Source organism: Procambarus clarkii, unplaced genomic scaffold (genome assembly GCF_040958095.1).
Source record: "Procambarus clarkii isolate CNS0578487 unplaced genomic scaffold, FALCON_Pclarkii_2.0 HiC_scaffold_95, whole genome shotgun sequence".
Taxonomy (NCBI): Eukaryota; Metazoa; Arthropoda; class Malacostraca; order Decapoda; family Cambaridae; genus Procambarus; species Procambarus clarkii.
In genome coordinates, this window is record NW_027189128.1 from 2,191,219 (window position 1) to 2,211,283 (window position 20,065).

Consider the following 20,065-nt stretch of genomic DNA (forward strand, 5'->3'; position numbering starts at 1 on the left):
TTAAGAATGCGGTTCTCCACTCATTCCGGCTGACTCCGGAGATGTACCGGAAGCGGTTCAGAGAGTGTAAAAGAGCGTCGGGAAAGACTTACGCCGAGACCGCCAGGGATATGGAACGGAAATTCCTACGATGGTTGAAGGCGGAGGAAGCGGAATCGGTGGATGATATCAAACGACTGATAGTGATGGAGAAGTTCATGTCGGTGCTCCATCCTGAGTTGCGAGTAAGGGTGAGAGAAGCAGGTATTAAGGACCTGAAGGCTGCAGCGGACCGAGCCGACATGCTGGAGGAGGCACTACATCTCAGAAGGGAGGGGCCACCCAGACACTCGCCTTACCCCAGGTCGGGAGGGAACCTTAGGAGTTCAGGAGGAGCGAGGACGGGTGGGGGGACTCTCCCAAGAGTAGTGTGCCCTATGAAGTAACCCGGTTCAAGAGCTCAAGGGACGCGGGGAGGAAGCCCCAAGCTATGAGCAGTGGACCTAGCTCGGGAGCAAGTGCTGCAGTCCCGGACACGACGACGGGGAGTCCAAGGAGGACCCAGGGAACGTCTGCAAGTGGTACTGCCAGGGGGACTGGCCGCCCAGGGGAGGCAGCCGATGCTTCAACTGTGGTGTGAGAGGACATTATGCCCGCGAGTGTGAGGAGCACCACTACAGAATGACCTTGAGTTGTAAGGTGTACTAATTATGTCACATATTATCGTGTGCAGTATATATATATATATATATATATATATATATATATATATATATATATATATATATATATATATATATATATATATATATATATATATATATATATGTCGTACCTAGTAGCCAGAACACACTTCTCAGCCTACTATGCAAGGCCCGATTTGCCTAATAAGCCAAGTTTTCCTGAATTAATATATTTTCTCTAATTTTTTTCTTATAAAATGATAAAGCTACCCATTTCATTATGTATGTGGTCATTTTTTTTTATTGGAGTTAAAATTAACGTAGATATATGACCAAACCTAACCAACCCTACCTAACCTAACCTAACCTATCTTTATAGGTTAGGTTAGGTTAGGTAGCCGGAAAAGTTAGGTTAGGTTAGGTTAGGTAGGTTAGGTAGTCGAAAAACAATTAATTCATGAAAACTTGGCTTATTAGGCAAATCGGGCTTTCCATAGTAGGCTGAGAAGTGAGTTCTGGCTACTAGGTACGACATATATATATATATATATATATATATTATTAAATATGACCGAAAAAGTAAGATTAATAATTCTAACACGAATTTTCTCAATCCTTCGTACATTATGCTTCACTGTTGGAGGTAAATCAAAAATCGCTTCTCCAAAATTCATTTTTATTTCTAGTCTGACGCGACACGGGCGCGTTTCGTAAAACTTATTACATTTTCAAAGACTTCACAAATACACAACTGATTAGAACTTGCGTTTCCCTGATTTTATATCTACATTTGAGTGAGGTGGGAAGGGTGATGTGGCATTACATTTGAGTGAGGTGGGAAGGATGATGTGGCATTAACACAAGACAGAACACTAGAGGATATTAATAGGGTATTAAAAGTATCAACACAAGACAGAACACGAAAAAATGGGTATTGAATAGAAGTGTTTGTAGAAAGCCTATTGGTCCATATTTCTTGATGCTTCTATATTGGAGCGGAGTCTTGAGGTGGGTAGAATATAGTGGTGCAATAATTGGCTGTTGATTGCTGGTGTTGACTTCTTGATGTGTAGTGCCTCGCAAACGTCAAGCCGCCTGCTGTCGCTGTATCTATCGATGATTTCTGTGTTGTTTACTAGGATTTCTCTGGCGATGGTTTGGTTATGGGAAGAGATTATATGTTCCTTAATGGAGCCCTGTTGTTTATGCATCGTTAAACGCCTAGAAAGAGATGTTGTTGTCTTGCCTATATACTGGGTTTTTTGGAGCTTACAGTCCCCAAGTGGGCATTTGAAGGCATAGACGACGTTAGTCTCTTTTAAAGCGTTCTGTTTCGTGTCTGGAGAGTTTCTCATGAGTAGGCTGGCCGTTTTTCTGGTTTTATAGTAAATCGTCAGTTGTAAATCGTCAACTGACGATTTACTATAAAACCAGAAAAACGGCCAGCCTACTCATGAGAAACTCTCCAGACACGAAACAGAACGCTTTAAAAGAGACTAACGTCGTCTATGCCTTCAAATGCCCACTTGGGGACTGTAAGCTCCAAAAAACCCAGTATATAGGCAAGACAACAACATCTCTTTCTAGGCGTTTAACGATGCATAAACAACAGGGCTCCATTAAGGAACATATAATCTCTTCCCATAACCAAACCATCGCCAGAGAAATCCTAGTAAACAACACAGAAATCATCGATAGATACAGCGACAGCAGGCGGCTTGACGTTTGCGAGGCACTACACATCAAGAAGTCAACACCAGCAATCAACAGCCAATTATTGCACCACTATATTCTACCCACCTCAAGACTCCGCTCCAATATAGAAGCATCAAGAAATATGGACCAATAGGCTTTCTACAAACACTTCTATTCAATACCCATTTTTTCGTGTTCTGTCTTGTGTTGATACTTTTAATACCCTATTAATATCCTCTAGTGTTCTGTCTTGTGTTAATGCCACATCATCCTTCCCACCTCACTCAAATGTAATGCCACATCACCCTTCCCACCTCACTCAAATGTAGATATAAAATCAGGGAAACGCAAGTTCTAATCAGTTGTGTATTTGTGAAGTCTTTGAAAATGTAATAAGTTTTACGAAACGCGCCCGTGTCGCGTCAGACTAGAAATAAAAATGAATTTTGGAGAAGTGATTTTTGATTTACCTCCAACAGTGAAGCATAATGTACGAAGGATTGAGAAAATTCGTGTTAGAATTATTAATCTTACTTTTTCGGTCATATTTAATAATATATGTCTACAGGAAAGACTGCTACCAAAATATACTAATATATATATATATATATATATATATATATATATATATATATATATATATATATATATATATATATATATATATATATATATATATATATATATATATATATATATATATATATATATATATATATATATATATATATATATATATATATATATATATATATATATATATATATATATATATATATATATATATATCGTACCTAGTAGCCAGAACGCACTTCTCAGCCTACTATGCAAGGCCCGATTTGCCTAATAAGCCAGGTTTTCATGAATTAATGTTTTTTCGACTACCTAACCTACCTAACCTAACCTAACCTAACTTTTTCGGCTACCTAACATAACCTATAAAGATAGGTTAGGTTAGGTTAGGTAGGGTTGGTTAGGTTCGGTCATATATCTAAGTTAATTTTAACTCCAATAAAAAAAAAATTGACCTCACACATAATGAAATGAGTAGCTTTATCATTTCATAAGAAAAAAATTAGAGAAAATATATTAATTAATGAAAACTTGGCTTATTAGGCAAATAGGGCCTTGCATAGTAGGCTGAGAAGTGCGTTCTGGCTACTAGGTACTACATATATATATATATATATATATATATATATATATATATATATATATATATATATATATATATATATATATATATATATATATATATATATATATTAGTTGATTTTATACCCACACTGGGTCAGGTGATAATACAATAAAGGTGAAAACATGTCAAGACGCACAAGCATGGAAACCCACTTCGGCCAATCATTAGCCAGATACCCACACCCACGTACAGACTGGCGAAGCGACTCAACGGCCTGCTGACTCTTTATGTTCCTTGCGCCTTCAGCCTGAAGTCTCCAAAGGAATTTGTTGACTTACTGCGGGGCTCACGGGCCACAGGGATAAGAGCCTCGTTGGACGTAGAATCGCTGTTTACCAACGTACCTGTGGACGAGACAATCGGAATGATAGCCGACAGAGTGTATCGTGATCCAGCCTGTACTCCTCTTGACATGCCAGAAAATATTCTGAGGAAACTACTCCAAGCTTGTACTAAAGAGGCACCCTTCTTGAGCCCGGATGTGCACATGTATAAGCAAGTAGATGGGGTCGCCATGGGTTCTCCCCTAGGTGTCCTGTTTGCAAACTTCTACATGGGTACCATCGAGCAAAAAGTCTTAGTCGACATGAACTTGAAACCGGCCATATACTGCAGGTATGTTGACGACATTTTTACACAGGTACCTGATGTCAGACATCTGCAGGAGCTGAAGGAGGCATTTGAGCAGAGTTCCGTGCTGCGTTTCACTTACGAGATGGAAAAGGATGGGAAGCTGCCCTTTCTAGATGTAACAGTCATGGAAAAGGGCGGAGGTTTCCACACTGCAGTCTACACTAAGGAAACAAACATAGGAATGTGCCTAAATGCCAACAGCGACTGCCCAGACAGGTACAAAAGGAGTGTTGTTAACGCATATGTCGACCGTGCTCTCAGCCACAGCTCAGAATGGAAGCAAGTCGACGAAGAACTCTGTAGGGTAAGGCAGGTCCTAGTCAATAACGGCTTCTCCAATGGTTTCGTCGAAGACATCATAAGAAGGAAGGTGAAAAGCCATGCAACCTCTGAAGAGACAACTAACACAACACCTATACCCCCTATTAGACTATTTTACAGGAACTTCTTTTCCACAGCTCATAAAACGGAGGAAAGGGTCCTGAAAGATATTGTTAATAGAAACGTTATCCCTACAGACAAAAATCAGAGGATACAACTGACGATTTACTATAAAACCAGAAAAACGGCCAGCCTACTCATGAGAAACTCTCCAGACACAAAACAGAACGCTTTAAAAGAGACTAACGTCGTCTATGCCTTCAAATGCCCACTTGGGGACTGTAAGCTCCAAAAAACCCAGTATATAGGCAAGACAACAACATCTCTTTCTAGGCGTTTAACGATGCATAAGCAACAGGGCTCCATTAAGGAACATATAATCTCTTCCCACAACCAAACCATCGCCAGAGAAATCCTAGTAAACAACACAGAAATCATCGATAGATACAGCGATAGCAGGCGGCTTGACGTTTGCGAGGCACTACACATCAAGAAGTCAACACCAGCAATCAACAGCCAATTATTACACAACTATATTCTACCCACCTCAAGACTCCGCTCCAATATAGAAGCATCAAGAAATATGGACCAATAGGCTTTCTACAAACACTTCTATTCATTATCCATTGTTTCGTGTTCTGTCTTGTGTTGATGAAATTAATACCCTATTAATACCCTTGTTCTGTCTTGTGTTGATGAAATTAATACCCTATTAATACCACATTTTGTTCTGTCTTGTGTTAATGCCACATCACCCCTTCCACCTCACTCAAATGTAGATATAAAATCGGAGATACGTAAGTTCTATTCAGTTGTGTATTTGTGAACTAAAGTCTTTGAAAATGTAATAAGTTTTACGAAACGCGCCCGTGTCGCGTCAGACTAGAAATAAAAATGAATTTTGGAGAATTGATTTTTTATTTACCTCCAACAGTGAAGCGTAATGTACGAAAGATTGAGAAAATTCGTGTTAGAATTATTAATCTTACTTTTTCGGTCATATTTAATAATAATATATATATATATATATATATATATATATATATATATATATATATATATATATATATATATATATATATATATATATATATATATATATATATAAAAAGTTTGTGAGGGTACCACCTCTGGTGCCAATGTGGGGACCCATAGCCTCGGAGAAGAAAATAAAAAGTATTCAGAGGAGACCTTGTGGTTTCTCACTGAACACTAATATTATCTTCTCCTACCACCCCCATTCTTTTGTATGTACACATATATATTTACTTTATTTGAACTTTGTTACAAAAAAGGAGTTACATATAGGTTACAAAGATGGTTGTCATAGGTTGTCGAGTTCCTCCAGCTCCTCAGATGGCGGGCAGGAACCATGGATGCAGTGCGCATTTCCCCTCTGTATCGCCACACTGAGGCGCTGGAAAAGAAAGCTTGCAGCTCTCGGGTCCCTTGTTGTTTCAATGAGCCTAGAACCCAGTTCCTTCAAAAAACTGGTAGCACTTTTACCCCAGGCGCCGAGCGTCTCAGAAGCAATGGGGACAAAATTGTAGTGGTGATCCAGTTCTCTATACTTACGGGATTTGGCTGCTTCCCTGTGGGTGGCAGCGCCACCTGGTTGTGCAACACTGAGGTTAATGTAGGTGTTAGCCAGGGTTGATACGCACGTGTAGTCCCATACCAACTGCTTGCCATTCTTCCAGGGGTTCACTGTGATACCATCTGGGCGACCAATAAGAGCATCAGAGTTACGGGGCGTTAGGTAACGGGGCTCTCTTTCAGCTGGGCATCCAGCTGTGGTGAGGCTCCTCTTGATGATGTCGTTAACTTCGCTGTGCCTCGAGTGCCATCCCCCTGTGCTTTGGCAGAGTAGGCCATGGTGACCGTACCTGTCAGCCACCACCTCGCCGCAAATACACCTATATCTGGTGTGGATTGAGGCAGCAAGGCGGAGGGCCACAGCAATTCGGAGGGCGTGTGGTGTGAGACGCGTGCCAGTTGCCGACATTGGGGTTGCTAACAGGAAATCCCCTGCATGTGGTGCTGCTACTGCTGTGAGGCGAGCAATGTCGTGTTGTGTTGTTGCAGCACCCAGGCACTCTGCAGCAACTTGGTCTACAATGGGACCATCCCAGCTGGATTGCTTGTGGGATTTTGGGGATGGTGGTTGAGGTGATTGGCCTGCACGAGAGGCCCACTCTGTGGCACAGTGTGTAAAATTGGGATCATGTACACCTGCCAGCTGATGTAAGTGGGCAGGTAGAATTTCCTTCACAAGGTCGTCGGATGCTGATAAGGAGGACAGGAAGGCTGGAACAGCGATTTGCGTTGCTGTTCGAACTCCGAGGCCCCCAAGTCTTACGGGAAGAGAGGCTTGTTTCCACTGTAGGTCATGGAGAGAGAGGTTAAGGGCTTTTTCTAGCATTGATTTCAGTAACCGGTCATACTCACTTAGTTTTTGGCTACTGTAAGATGGTGAACACCTCAGAAAGTAGGTTAACCTGGGGAGGGACAGACATCTGGTGATGAGGTAGAGTGCATCATGAGCATCAATATCCTCAATCCTCCCATCCATCCTCTTAAGGTCGGTGATTTTCTTATCAAGGACCTCATCGATGGCTTTCAACCCCAGGGGAGCTCCTAGGAGTGTGCTGTCTTCAGGTTTAGTTTTATGGATATTTGGCAGAAGACCCTCTATTCTCTCTACGATGCCCTGGTTGGAACATATTATTTCACATTTAGAAGGGTTCAGGGTGAGGCCTAAAACTGCACCTTGCTCCTGGATTTTTCTGATGTCCTCCAGGAGGGAGTCTTGGGAACCAGCTAGGGTACCATCATCCAAGAACCAGATGTTAAGCTCGCTGGACAGGACCTCTGTGACTTGTTTGATGACTAAGCAGAAAAGGAGAGGAGCGAGGGGGTCACCCTGTTGGACGCCTTCTCGCGAGTCAATTTCATGTTCGACAAAAAGTAGCTTAAGATCCATACTGTAGCATGAATGTACAAAAGGGTAGAGGGAAGGGAAATGACTATGAACCGCACGGAGTACAGCATCCCTCCGCACCAAATTGAACGCATTTTTGAAATCTAGCTTGATAAGGGCCTTTTCGTCTGTGATGTTGGCGATGAAGGCTCGAGCTGCATGGGCTGCCGCCTCACACCCTTGTGGAATGCCAAACCCGAGCTGTTTTGGCTTCAGCATGTTGGCCGCTGCATCACTAACTGTTCTTGCAGCTGCCTTTGCGACGAGACGCCGGAGAGAATTGCCCACAGCTATATATATATATATATATATATATATATATATATATATATATATATATATATATATATATATATATATATATATATATATATATATATATATATATATATATATATATACATATATATATATATATATATATATATATATATATATATATATATATATATATATATATATATATATATATATATATATATATATATATGAGGGTACCACCTCTGGTGCCAATGTGGGGACCCATAGCCTCGGAGAAGAAAATAAAAAGTATTCAGAGGAGACCTTGTGGTTTCTCACTGAACACTAATATTATCTTCTCCTACCACCCCCATTCTTTTGTATGTACACATATATATTTACTTTATTTGAACTTTGTTACAAAAAAGGAGTAACCCCTTACCCCTTATATATATATATATATATATATATATATATATATATATATATATATATATATATATATATATATTTATATATATATATATTTCAATTCTGTCTTTTGTACTAGGCTGATTCCTTACTCCCTGATTTCCCCCAGGCTCAAGTAAAATCATCTGTTCCCCTAGACAACATTTGAAAGTACACCCCCCCCCCACTCACCACCCAGTTCGTGACAGTGTCAACAGTGAGAGGAGCTCAGTGGTGTCAAATGCTAAAACAAGAGTAGTTACCCCTTACTATGACAAAGATCAGTGGCTTGAGAAACCTTTCATGCTGTGGAAAAATTATCTTTTTAAGCATGTGCAAATTAATTAAAAGTTCTGGTAATGTTCCCAAAATCAGTGAATAATGGAGCATATTACTAATATGATTGTTTATGTTTGTTTTGAAAATATTTAGCTGTGCAGCTGTCGGACAGTGCCAAAACCCTTCATGGGGGCCTGAATGTGTCACTGTCAAGCTGTTCCTTTTGTACTCCTGGCGACCCCGATCACTTCAGTGTTCATCCCGTTCACCAGACCATTCTCTCTGCCAGTTTGGGTGAGGCCAGCCAGTACCATGTGGCCTCCACCTTGGAACAGACAAACAATCTTCTCTCTTATAGTATGTACTAGAAGGGTCACCCATCGTGGTCTCGGTCTGTCTGTCTGTCTCCCATCTCTCCATCTATATATCTATCCACCTATCTTCTTTTATCTATTCATTCATCTATCAATCTATCCATCTATATATCTATACCATATATCATCTATACATCATTGATTCCATTGCATATCCAACATTCCATCTATCAATCCATCCATCTATCTTTCCATCTAGATATTCATGTTCTTCTACCATCTATAGATCATTGATCTCTCAGTCTACCTATCCATCTATTTGACCAACAATCTATCCATTCATTTAAGATATATTCATCAATCCATCCATAAACCTATCTTGCCATCCATATATCCATATATCTATCTATCCATCTATCATTCTCTCCATACGTCTATTCGTGTATCTGTCCATCTGCCTTATCATCTATCAATCTTTTTGTCAATCTATCCAAATATATATATCATCTATCCATCCACCTATCATTCTTTCCCTCCATGTGTGCAGCTATCTATCCTTCAAGCAATATATCCATCAAGTTTTCTATCAATCAATCTGTTTTTCTATCCATCTATTATTTTATCCTTCTATCTATTCATCTATCTATCTATCTATCCATGCACCAACTCATCTTTCTACCCATCTATCCTCTCACTTATATTTCCATCTACCTATCCATCTAATTATTCGTCTATTCATCTTACTACCTATACATCTATCCATCTTTCATCACTAAACCTATACATCCATCCATCTATTCATCTCTCTATCCATCCATTTTTCTGTCCATCCATCTACTTTTTACCTATCTATCTATATATCCATCCACTTATCCCTCCATCCAACTATTCATCTGTCTACCTATCTATCCATATATTTACCTATTTATAACACAGAAATAAATCACAGAGAGAGAGAGTGGGGGCCTGATAACTCACAGCACATAGGTTCGAACCCTCATCACGGCTCCTATGGCTTATCTATTTATTCATGCGCCTATTCGTCTATCCATCCATCCTATTACCTACTGTCTGTTTCATTATCTTGCTCTATCTTTGTCTCTGCCTCTCTCTGTCTGTCTCTCTCTCTGTCTCCAGCTGTGTTTCTGTTTCTGAGATTCTCTGTGTCTCTCTCTCTTTCTGTGTCTTATAACAAATAAATGGTCTAAGTGTGGTGGCCGGCAGTGGGAGCAGCTCAGTGGTGTGAAGTACTAAAACACAATAGTTACTCTTACTCTAGCATAGAGCAGTTGCTTGAGAAACTGTTGACGGTGAGGGCGAATTGTCTGTTTGATGCTAGTACGGACAAATTATTCACAGCAGGAAATTACTCTTAATTTTCATAAAATCAGTGAATAATGGTGAGAATACTTTAAGACAATATTTTATTTGAAAAGTTTGACGTCCTACTATAAACAGACAGTCATTCTCTCCTTTGGTAAAATTACAATATCTCTACTTTGGTAAAATTACAATATATAAATATTGCATTTTGTCACATCATAATTGTGGTGTGTTGTGTGACATGAGTGTTATATAATTTTGGGATCCATAAGTGTGACTCTTACCGACATTATCTGTAGCGTTGACGTCTGCTCCAGCGTCGAGGAGGACCTTCACAGTGTTGTTGTGACCACCTCTGGCTGCCCCGTGAAGGGCTGTCTCGCCTGTCAACAGATACCGTAACTGTTATTATACATAAACCCTCACTATTCCAGTACTTTATGTAAGATATTGAAAAATGCTGTTAAAGATGAATATTTGTATATACTAGTGGCGTGTACCGACTCTACATATTATGCAAAACAATTTTCCACCCTAAATTTATGAGAGGGAGATCATGTTAAAATTGTTAAGAATATATCACTATTAAAATATCCGACATCTCACCAATTCTTATTTGATAATTTATTATTTGTGACTTGAGCGACAGTGGTGCTATTGTCATGTCCGAAACACTACCACACAACCCACCATACTACCACACACCCCACCACACTACCACACACCCGACCACACTACCACACACCCCACCACACTACCACACACCACAAAACACTACCACACACCCCACCACACTACCACACAACCCACCACACTACCACACCCCCCCACCACACTACCACACACCCCACCACACTACCACACACCCCACCACACTACAACATACCCCACCACACTACCACACACCCCACCACACTACCACACAACCCCACCACACAACCACACACCCCACCACACTACCACACACCCCACCACATTACCGCACACTACCACACACCCCACTACACTACCACACACCCCACCACAATACACACATCTCCACCACACTACCACACTCCCCATCACACTACCGCACACCCCACCACACTACCATACTACCAAACACCCCACCACAATACTACACATCCCCACCACACTAACACAAACCCCACCACACTACCACAAAATCCAACCACACTCACACACAACCCCACCACACTACCACACACCCCACCACACTAACACACGACCCCACCACACTACCACACACCCCCCACCATACTACCAAACACCCCACCAAACTACCACACAACCCTACCACACTACCAAACAACCCCACCACACTACCACACACCCCACCACACTACCACACACCTCACCATACTACCACCCCCCATCACACTAACACACACCCCAATACACTACCACCCTACCACACACCCGACCACAATAATACACATCCCCACCACACTACCACAAACCCCATCACACTACCACACAATCCCACCACAATACCACACCCCACCACCACACTACCACACACCCCAATACACTACCACACAATTCCACCACACTCCCATACAACCACACCACACTACAACACAACCCCACCACACTACCACAAACCCCACAACATTACCACACAACCCCACTACACTACCACTCACTCCACCACACTACCACACGCACCACCACACTACCACACTGTAGTGAAAGAGTGTGCAGAGGCACTTTGCTTGCCACTCTCCATAGTCTATAGTAGGTCACTGAAGACGGGAGACCTATCAGAAATATGGAAGACGGCGAATATGGTCCCAATATAGAAAAAGGGCGACAGACAGGAGGAACTGAACTACAGGTCAGTGTCCTTAACTTGTATACCATGTAAGATGATGGAGAAGATCGTGAGAAAAAACCTGGAAGCACATCTGGAGAGAAGGGACTTCGTGACAAATCGACAACATGTGTTCAGGGAGGGTAAATCTTGCATGACTGGCTTAATAAAATTCTATGACCAGGTAACACAAATTAAACAAGAAAGAGAGGGCTGGGCGGACTGCATTTTCTTGGATTGTCGGAAAGCCTTTGACACAGTACCGCGTAAGAGGCTGGTACATAAGCTGGAGAAACCGGCAGGTGTAGCTGGCAAGGTGTTCCAGTGGATAAGGGAGTACCTAAGCAATAGGAAGCAGAGAGTTACGGTGAAGGGTGAGACCTTCGATTGGCGTGAAGTCACCAGTGTAGTCCCACAGGGCTCTGTACTCGGTCCTATCTTGTTTCTGGTATATGTAAATGATCTCCCGGAGGGTATAGATTCATTTCTCTCAATGTTTGCGGACGATGCCAAAATTATGAGAAGGATTAAGACAGAAGAGGACTGTTTGAGGCTTCAAGAAGACCTAGACAAACTGCAGGAATGGTCGAACAAGTGGTTGTTAGAGTTTAACCCAACCAAATGTAATATAATGAAGATAGGTGCAGGGAGCAGGAGGCCAAATACAAGGTATTATCTGGGAAAGGAAATTCTTCAGGAGTCAGAGAAAGAAAAAGACTTAGGAGTTGATATCACGCCAGACCTGTCTCCTGCAGCACATATCAAGAGGATAACATCAGCGGCATATGCCAGGCTGGCCAACATACGAACGGCATTCAGAAATTTGTGTAAAGAATCATTCAGAACTTTGTATACCACATATGTCAGGCCAATCTTGGAGTATGCAGCCCCAGTATGGAGTCCATATCTAGTCAAGGATAAGACTAAGCTGGAAAAGGTTCAAAGATTTGCCACCAGACTAGTACCCGAGCTGAGAGGTATGAGCTACGAGGAGAGACTACGGGAATTAAACCTCACTTCGCTGGAAGACAGAAGAGTTAGGGGGGACATGATCACCACATTCAAGATTCTGAAGGGAATTGACAGGGTAGATAAAGATAGGCTATTTAACACAAGGGGAACACGCACAAGGGGACACAGGTGGAAACTGAGCGCCCAAATGAGCCACAGAGATATAAGAAAGAACTTTTTTAGTGTTAGAGTGATTGATAAATGGAATACATTAGGAAGTGATGTGGTGGAGACTGACTCCATACACAGTTTCAGATGTAGATATGATAGAGCCCAAGGGGCTCAGGAATCTGTACACCTGTTGATTGACGGTTGAGTGACGGGACCAAAGAGCCAGAGCTCAACCCCCGCAAGCACAACTAGGTGAGTACAACTAGGTGAGTACACTCCCCACCACACTGCCACACAACCGCACCACACTACCAAACACCCCACCTCACTACCACACACCTAACCACACTACCACACACCCCACCACTCTACCACACGAACCCACCACACTACCACACACACTCACCACACTACCACACTACCACACATCTCACCACATTACCACACAACCCCACAACACTACCACACACTCCACCACACTACCACACAACCCACCACGTTACCACACAACCCCACAACACTTCCACACATCCCCACCACACTACAACACACCCCACCACACTACCACACACCCCAACACCCTACCACACACCCCACCACACTACAACACACCCCACCACACTACCACACACCCCACCACAATACTACACAACCCCACCACACTACCACACACCCCATCACACTACCACATACCCCAATACATTACCACACAACCCCACCGTACTACAACTCACCCCACCACACTTTCACACACCCCAACACACTACCACACAACCTCACCACAATACTACACAGCCCTTAACACTACCACACATCTCACCACACTACCATACACCCCACCACTCTGCCACACAACCTTACCACACTACCACACAACACCACCACACTACCACACACCCCATCACACTACCACACACCCCAACACACTACTACACATCCCCAACACACTATCATAGACCCATTCACACTACCACACACATCTCCACACTACCACACACCCCACCACACTACCACACACCCCACCGCACTTCCCCCCCCCCGCACACTACCACACACACCCGATCACAATACTACACAACCCCACCACACTACCACACACCCACCACACTACTACACACTCCACCACAATACTTCACAACCACACCACACTACCAAACACCCAACAACACTACCACGCACCCCACCAAACTACCATACATAACACCACACTACCACACACTCCACCACAATACTACACAATCCCACTACAATACTACACAACCCCACCACACTACCACACACCACACCACACTACCATACACCCCACCACACTACCACACAACCCCACCACACTACCACACACCCTACCACCCTACCACACCCCACAACAAAACCAATCAACCCTACCCCACTATCACACACCCCACTACACTACCAAACACCCCACCGCACTACCACACAACCCACCACACTCGCACAATCCCCACCACACTACCAAACACCCCACCACACTACTACACACCCCACCAGACTACCACACACCCCAGAACAATACACACACACCTCACCACACTACCACACATCCCACCACACTATCACACACCCCACCACACTACCAAAACCCCACCACACTACCAACCCCCACACTACCACACACACCACCACACTACCACACACTACCACACACACCCCACCACTCTACCACACGAACCCATCACACACACCCACCACACTACCGCACATCCCACCACACTACCACACACCACACAACATTACCACACACCCCAGAACACTACCACACAACCCCACCACACACCCCACCACATTACTACACACCCCACCACATTATCAATCAACCCCACCCCACTAACACCCCCCCACCACATTACCACACACCCCCCCACCACACTACCACACATCCCACCACACTACCACACTACCGCACACCCCAGAGCAGAGCAGTGGTATCACAGCAGTGGTTTAATAGACAGTGGTTGGTTTAATAGACAGTTTCAGGAAGCAAAGGTGAGAAGCAAGAGGGAGTGAAGGAAGTACAGAAGACAAAGGACAGAGGACAACAGAATTAGATGTAACAGAGCTAGGAATGATTACATTAACATAAGACGAGTGCCGGAAAGAAATTTTGAGTATGATATTGCAGTCAAAGCGAAAAAGCAACCTAAACTACTACATAGCCATATAAGAAGAAAGATGTCGGTAAATGACCAAGTGACAAGACTGAGGAAAACAGAAGGGGCATATACAGAAAGCGACAAGGAAATCTGCGAGGTACTGAATGCAAAATTCCATGGAGTGTTCACAACCGAGCTTGAGCAGCTCCCATTGTTAGAAGCGATTACCCTAGATGAAAGACTATCAGATATAGAGGTGACAGCAGAGGAGGTAATGAAACAGTTGACAACACTGGATGCAAATAAAGCTGTTGGACCAGACAAAGTATCACCGTGGATACTAAAAGAGGCAGCGCAGGCTCTCAGCGTGCCTCTGGCAATGATCTTTAATGAGTCACTTATGTCTGGAGAATTGCCCAGTTGCTGGAAGGAGGCAAATGTCGTACCGATTTTCAAGAAAGGTGATAGGGAGGAGGCACTTAACTACAGACCCGTATCACTGACAAGCATCCCCTGCAAAATACTTGAAAGAATAATTAGGCTAAGACTTGTTGAGCACCTGGAGAGCATTGGGTTTGCAAACAAGCACCAACATGGGTTCTGGACAGGGAAATCATGCCTAACAAACCTTTTAGAATTCTATGATAAAGTAATAAGGATAAGGCAGGACAGAGAAGGCTGGGCAGACTGCATATTTCTTGACTGCCAAAAGGCCTTTGATACAGTACCGCACATGAGACTGCTATACAAACTTGAGAGGCAGGCAGGAGTAAGCGGAAAGGCCCTAGTATGGGTGAAGAACTACCTAACAGGAAGGAGCCAGAGGGTAATGGTAAGGGGCGAGAAGTCGGACTGGCGAACAGTAACAAGTGGAGTACCTCAAGGATCGGTGCTGGGACCAATCCTCTTTCTAATTTACGTAAATGATATGTTTACAGGAGTGGAATCATACATGTCAATGTTTGCGGATGACGCAAAATTAATGAGAAGAGTTGTGACAGACGAGGATTGTAGGATCCTCCAAGAGGACTTAAACAGGTTGCAGAGATGGTCAGGGAAATGGCTACTGGAGTTTAACACCAGTAAATGTAAAGTTATGGAAATGGGATCAGGTGATAGGAGACCAAAGGGACAGTACACAATGAAGGGGAACAGCCTACCTGTAACGATTCGAGAAAGAGACCTGGGAGTGGATGTGACACCTAATCTAACTCCTGAGGCACATATAAATAGGATAACGACAGCAGCGTACTCTACACTGGCGAAAATTAGAACTTCATTCAGAAACCTAAATGAGGAGGCTTTTAGGGCGCTTTACACTGCCTACGTGAGACCCGTCTTAGAGTATGCCGCGCCATCATGGAGCCCCCACCTGAAGAAACACATAAAGAAACTGGAGAAGGTCCAGAGGTTTGCGACGAGGCTTGTCCCAGAGTTACGAGGGATGGGATATGAAGAGCGTCTGCAGGAACTGAACCTTACGACACTAGAGAAAAGAAGGGAGAGAGGAGATATGATAGGGACATATAAAATACTCAGAGGAATTGATGAAGTGGAAATAGATGAAATGTTCACACGTAATAATAACAGAACGAGGGGACATGGGTGGAAACTGGAAACTCAGATGAGTCACAGAGATGTTAGGAAGTTTTCTTTTAGCGTGAGAGTAGTGGAAAAATGGAATGCACTTGGGGAACAGGTTGTGGAAGCAAATACTATTCATACTTTTAAAACTAGGTATGATAGGAAAATGGGACAGGAGTCATTGCTGTAAACAACCGACTGCTGGAAAGGCGGGATCCAAGAGTCAATGCTCGATCCTGCAAGCACAAATAGGTGAGTACAGGCCCCGGAGCAGGGCACAGTGTCGGGGACGCCGCAGCAGAGTGCGGTCCCTGGCAAAGGGAAACAAACAAAACAAGGCCCCAAAATCTGTTGGTATTACAAATGGGCTACCTGTAAGCATGGGGAATCGGGAAGAACAAATGGAACATGTACACACGATCACCCAAGAAAGTGCAGAAACCTCCTCAATACAGGTAAATGTACCAAAAACTGTGAATTCTTTCACCCAGAAATTTGCAAGAACTCTTTGGACAGGAAAGAGTGCTTCAATGCTGAATGTCCAGCATTTCATATAAGAGGTACCAGACGAATAAAACCGACAGACTACCACTATGAAAACAGCCACTACTCCATCGACCGGGATAATTTTTTAGCAAGAGGGGGAGGAGAAGAATGGCTGAAAATGACCAGACTCTACCACCAACTCGGTCAAATGCTAGAGAGGACGCAAACACAGTGGCCTCCTTACCAGAGCCTCAGATATTAACACCAAGTAAGGCTTCCAGCACTTCCACTAGCACGATAACATCATTTATATTTGCCAACATCCAGGGTATAAAAACACGCAAATCCAACAAAGTTCCTTTTATAGATGGTCTCCTTCATGAGGCAAATGCAGTGTTTGCAGCCCTAACGGAAACTCACACAAAGGACTACCTTGATGGTGAAATATGGATCTCAGAGTACAATCTCTTCAGATGTGATAGGAAACACCAGCTTCAGGGTGGGGTCAGCCTCTACATCAAAGACACACTCATCTGTACTGAGCTGCTAAACACCTCAAATGATATGGTGTAAGTGCTGATAGTCAAAATAGAGATCCTAAATGTAGTTGTTGTCCTTGTATATAAGTCACCGGAGGCAAACCCTCAGCACTTTAAAGACCAACTAATGAAAATAGAACACTGCTTGGAAAACCTCACAAATCCAGCTCCAAACATCATCGTGCTTGGGGACTTCAACCTACGGCACCTGAAATGGAAGTACCTGGCTAATACAGTAATATCAGAAAGAATACCAGGAAGTAGCCTAAATGAACAGGCACATGCAAATGACCTGCTACGGATGTGCGATAGGTTTGCCTAAAACCAGCAAATAGTAGAACCAACTAGGAAGGAGAACACGCTGGATCTCATTTTCACTAATAATGATGAGTTGATCGGGAACATAATGATTACAAATACCTGTTACTCAGATCACAACTTAATTGAAGTTCTGACAACCATGGGGAATGGACCTTCAAAACCAGTCCAGATTCCCGGTGGAGGAGATTTCAGTAAATTCAACTTCAATAATAAACAGATAAACTGGGAGCAAATAAACCAGGACTTCACAGAAATAAACTGGGAAGAACAGCTAGAAAATGCAAACCTGAACCAGTGCCTAGAAAAAATAAGCTCAACAGCTAGAAAATGCAAACCTGAACCAGTGCCTGGAAAAAATAAGCTCAGTAGCACTAGAAATATATTCAAACCGCATACCCCTAAGAAAAAAGAGAAAGAGATGCAGATTGGAACGGGAACGTCGTTCCCTATATAGGCGAAGAAAACGAATTGCGGAACAACTTGAGAGTCGCACCCTATCTCAAGAACGGCGAAGAAGGTTAGGTAGAGAAATAGAAACAATTGAACTCAAGCTACAAGAATCATACAAAACCCAGGAGAGGCAAAGAGAGCAAAAGGCCATCAGTGAAATTGAGAGAAATCAGAAATATTTTTTCTCCAATGCAAAATCAAGATCAAAAACCACATCTAGTATAGGGCCCCTGCGAAAGGGAGATGGAACTTTCACCGATGACAACAAAGAAATGAGCGAGTTACTGAGGAAGCAGTACGACTCTGTTTTCAGCGAGCTATTAAATGCATTAAAGATTGATAACCGAAATGAATTTTTCATGGAAATGATACCAACATCAAATCATATATCAGACGTCGCCCTATCCTCACTAGATTTTGAAGAAGCCATAAACAGTATGCCTATGCACTCTGCACCAGGCCCGGATTCTTGGAACTCCATATTCATTAAGAATTGTACAAAAAACACTATCGCAGGCCTTTCACATTCTGTGGAGACAAAGCCTAGACACTGGCGTTATCCCTGACATACTAAAAACAGCAGAGATATCACCACTCCATAAAGGGGGAAATAAGGCAGAGGCAAAAAATTTCAGACCGATAGCACTAACATCGCACATCATAAAAAATTTTGAGAGAGTGCTAAGAAGTAAGATCACAAAATACATGGAATCACAGCATCTCCATAACCCCGGACAACATGGTTTCAGAACAGGGCGCTCTTGCCTGTCGCAGTTGCTGGACCACTATGATATGGCATTAGATGCTATGGAAGACAAACAAAACGCTGATGTTATTTACACAGATTTCGCAAAAGCTTTTGATAAATGTGACCATGGTGTTATTGCACATAAAATGCGTTCAAAAAGAATTACCGGGAAAATAGGCAGGTGGATCTTCAATTTCCTGACTAACAGAACCCAATGTGTAATAGTCAACAAAATAAAATCCAGTCCATCAACCGTGCGGAGCTCATTCCCCCAGGGTACTGTGCTTGCTCCAGTACTTTTTCTCATCCTCATATCGGACATAGACAAGAACACAACCTATAGAGGACACGGCAAATCTCCAATCAGATGTAAATCAGGTCTTTCTATGGGCTACAGAAAATAATTTGGTGTTTAACGAGGATAAGTTGAAGCTCATGCGCTACGGAAAAATTTAAAATATAAAAACAGAAACCACGTACAAAACTCAGGCAAATCATAATATAGAACGAAAAGGCAATGTAAAGGATCTGGGTGTACTCATGTCGGAAGACCTTACCTTCAAAGAACACAATAAAGTAGCCGTCACAACTGCAAGAAAAATGACAGGTTGGATAACAAGAACTTTTCACACTAGAGATGCTATACCGATGATGATACTTTTCAAAACGCTTGTGCTCTCTAGAGTGGAGTCCTGCTGCACAATGACAGCCCCTTTCAAAGCTGGAGAAACTGCTG

At 42.9% G+C, this 20,065-nt stretch overlaps 1 protein-coding gene across 1 annotated transcript in view; it reads right to left on the minus strand.

The window, feature by feature from the left end:
* LOC123753791 (ankyrin repeat domain-containing protein 54-like) overlaps positions 1 to 20,065 on the minus strand; it is a 73,449-nt gene that overhangs the window by 21,040 nt on the left and 32,344 nt on the right. The window contains exon 4 of the mRNA XM_069320033.1: positions 10,440 to 10,538. Coding sequence (XP_069176134.1) covers positions 10,440 to 10,538 — 99 coding nt within the window. The remainder of the gene's footprint in view (positions 1 to 10,439; positions 10,539 to 20,065) is intronic.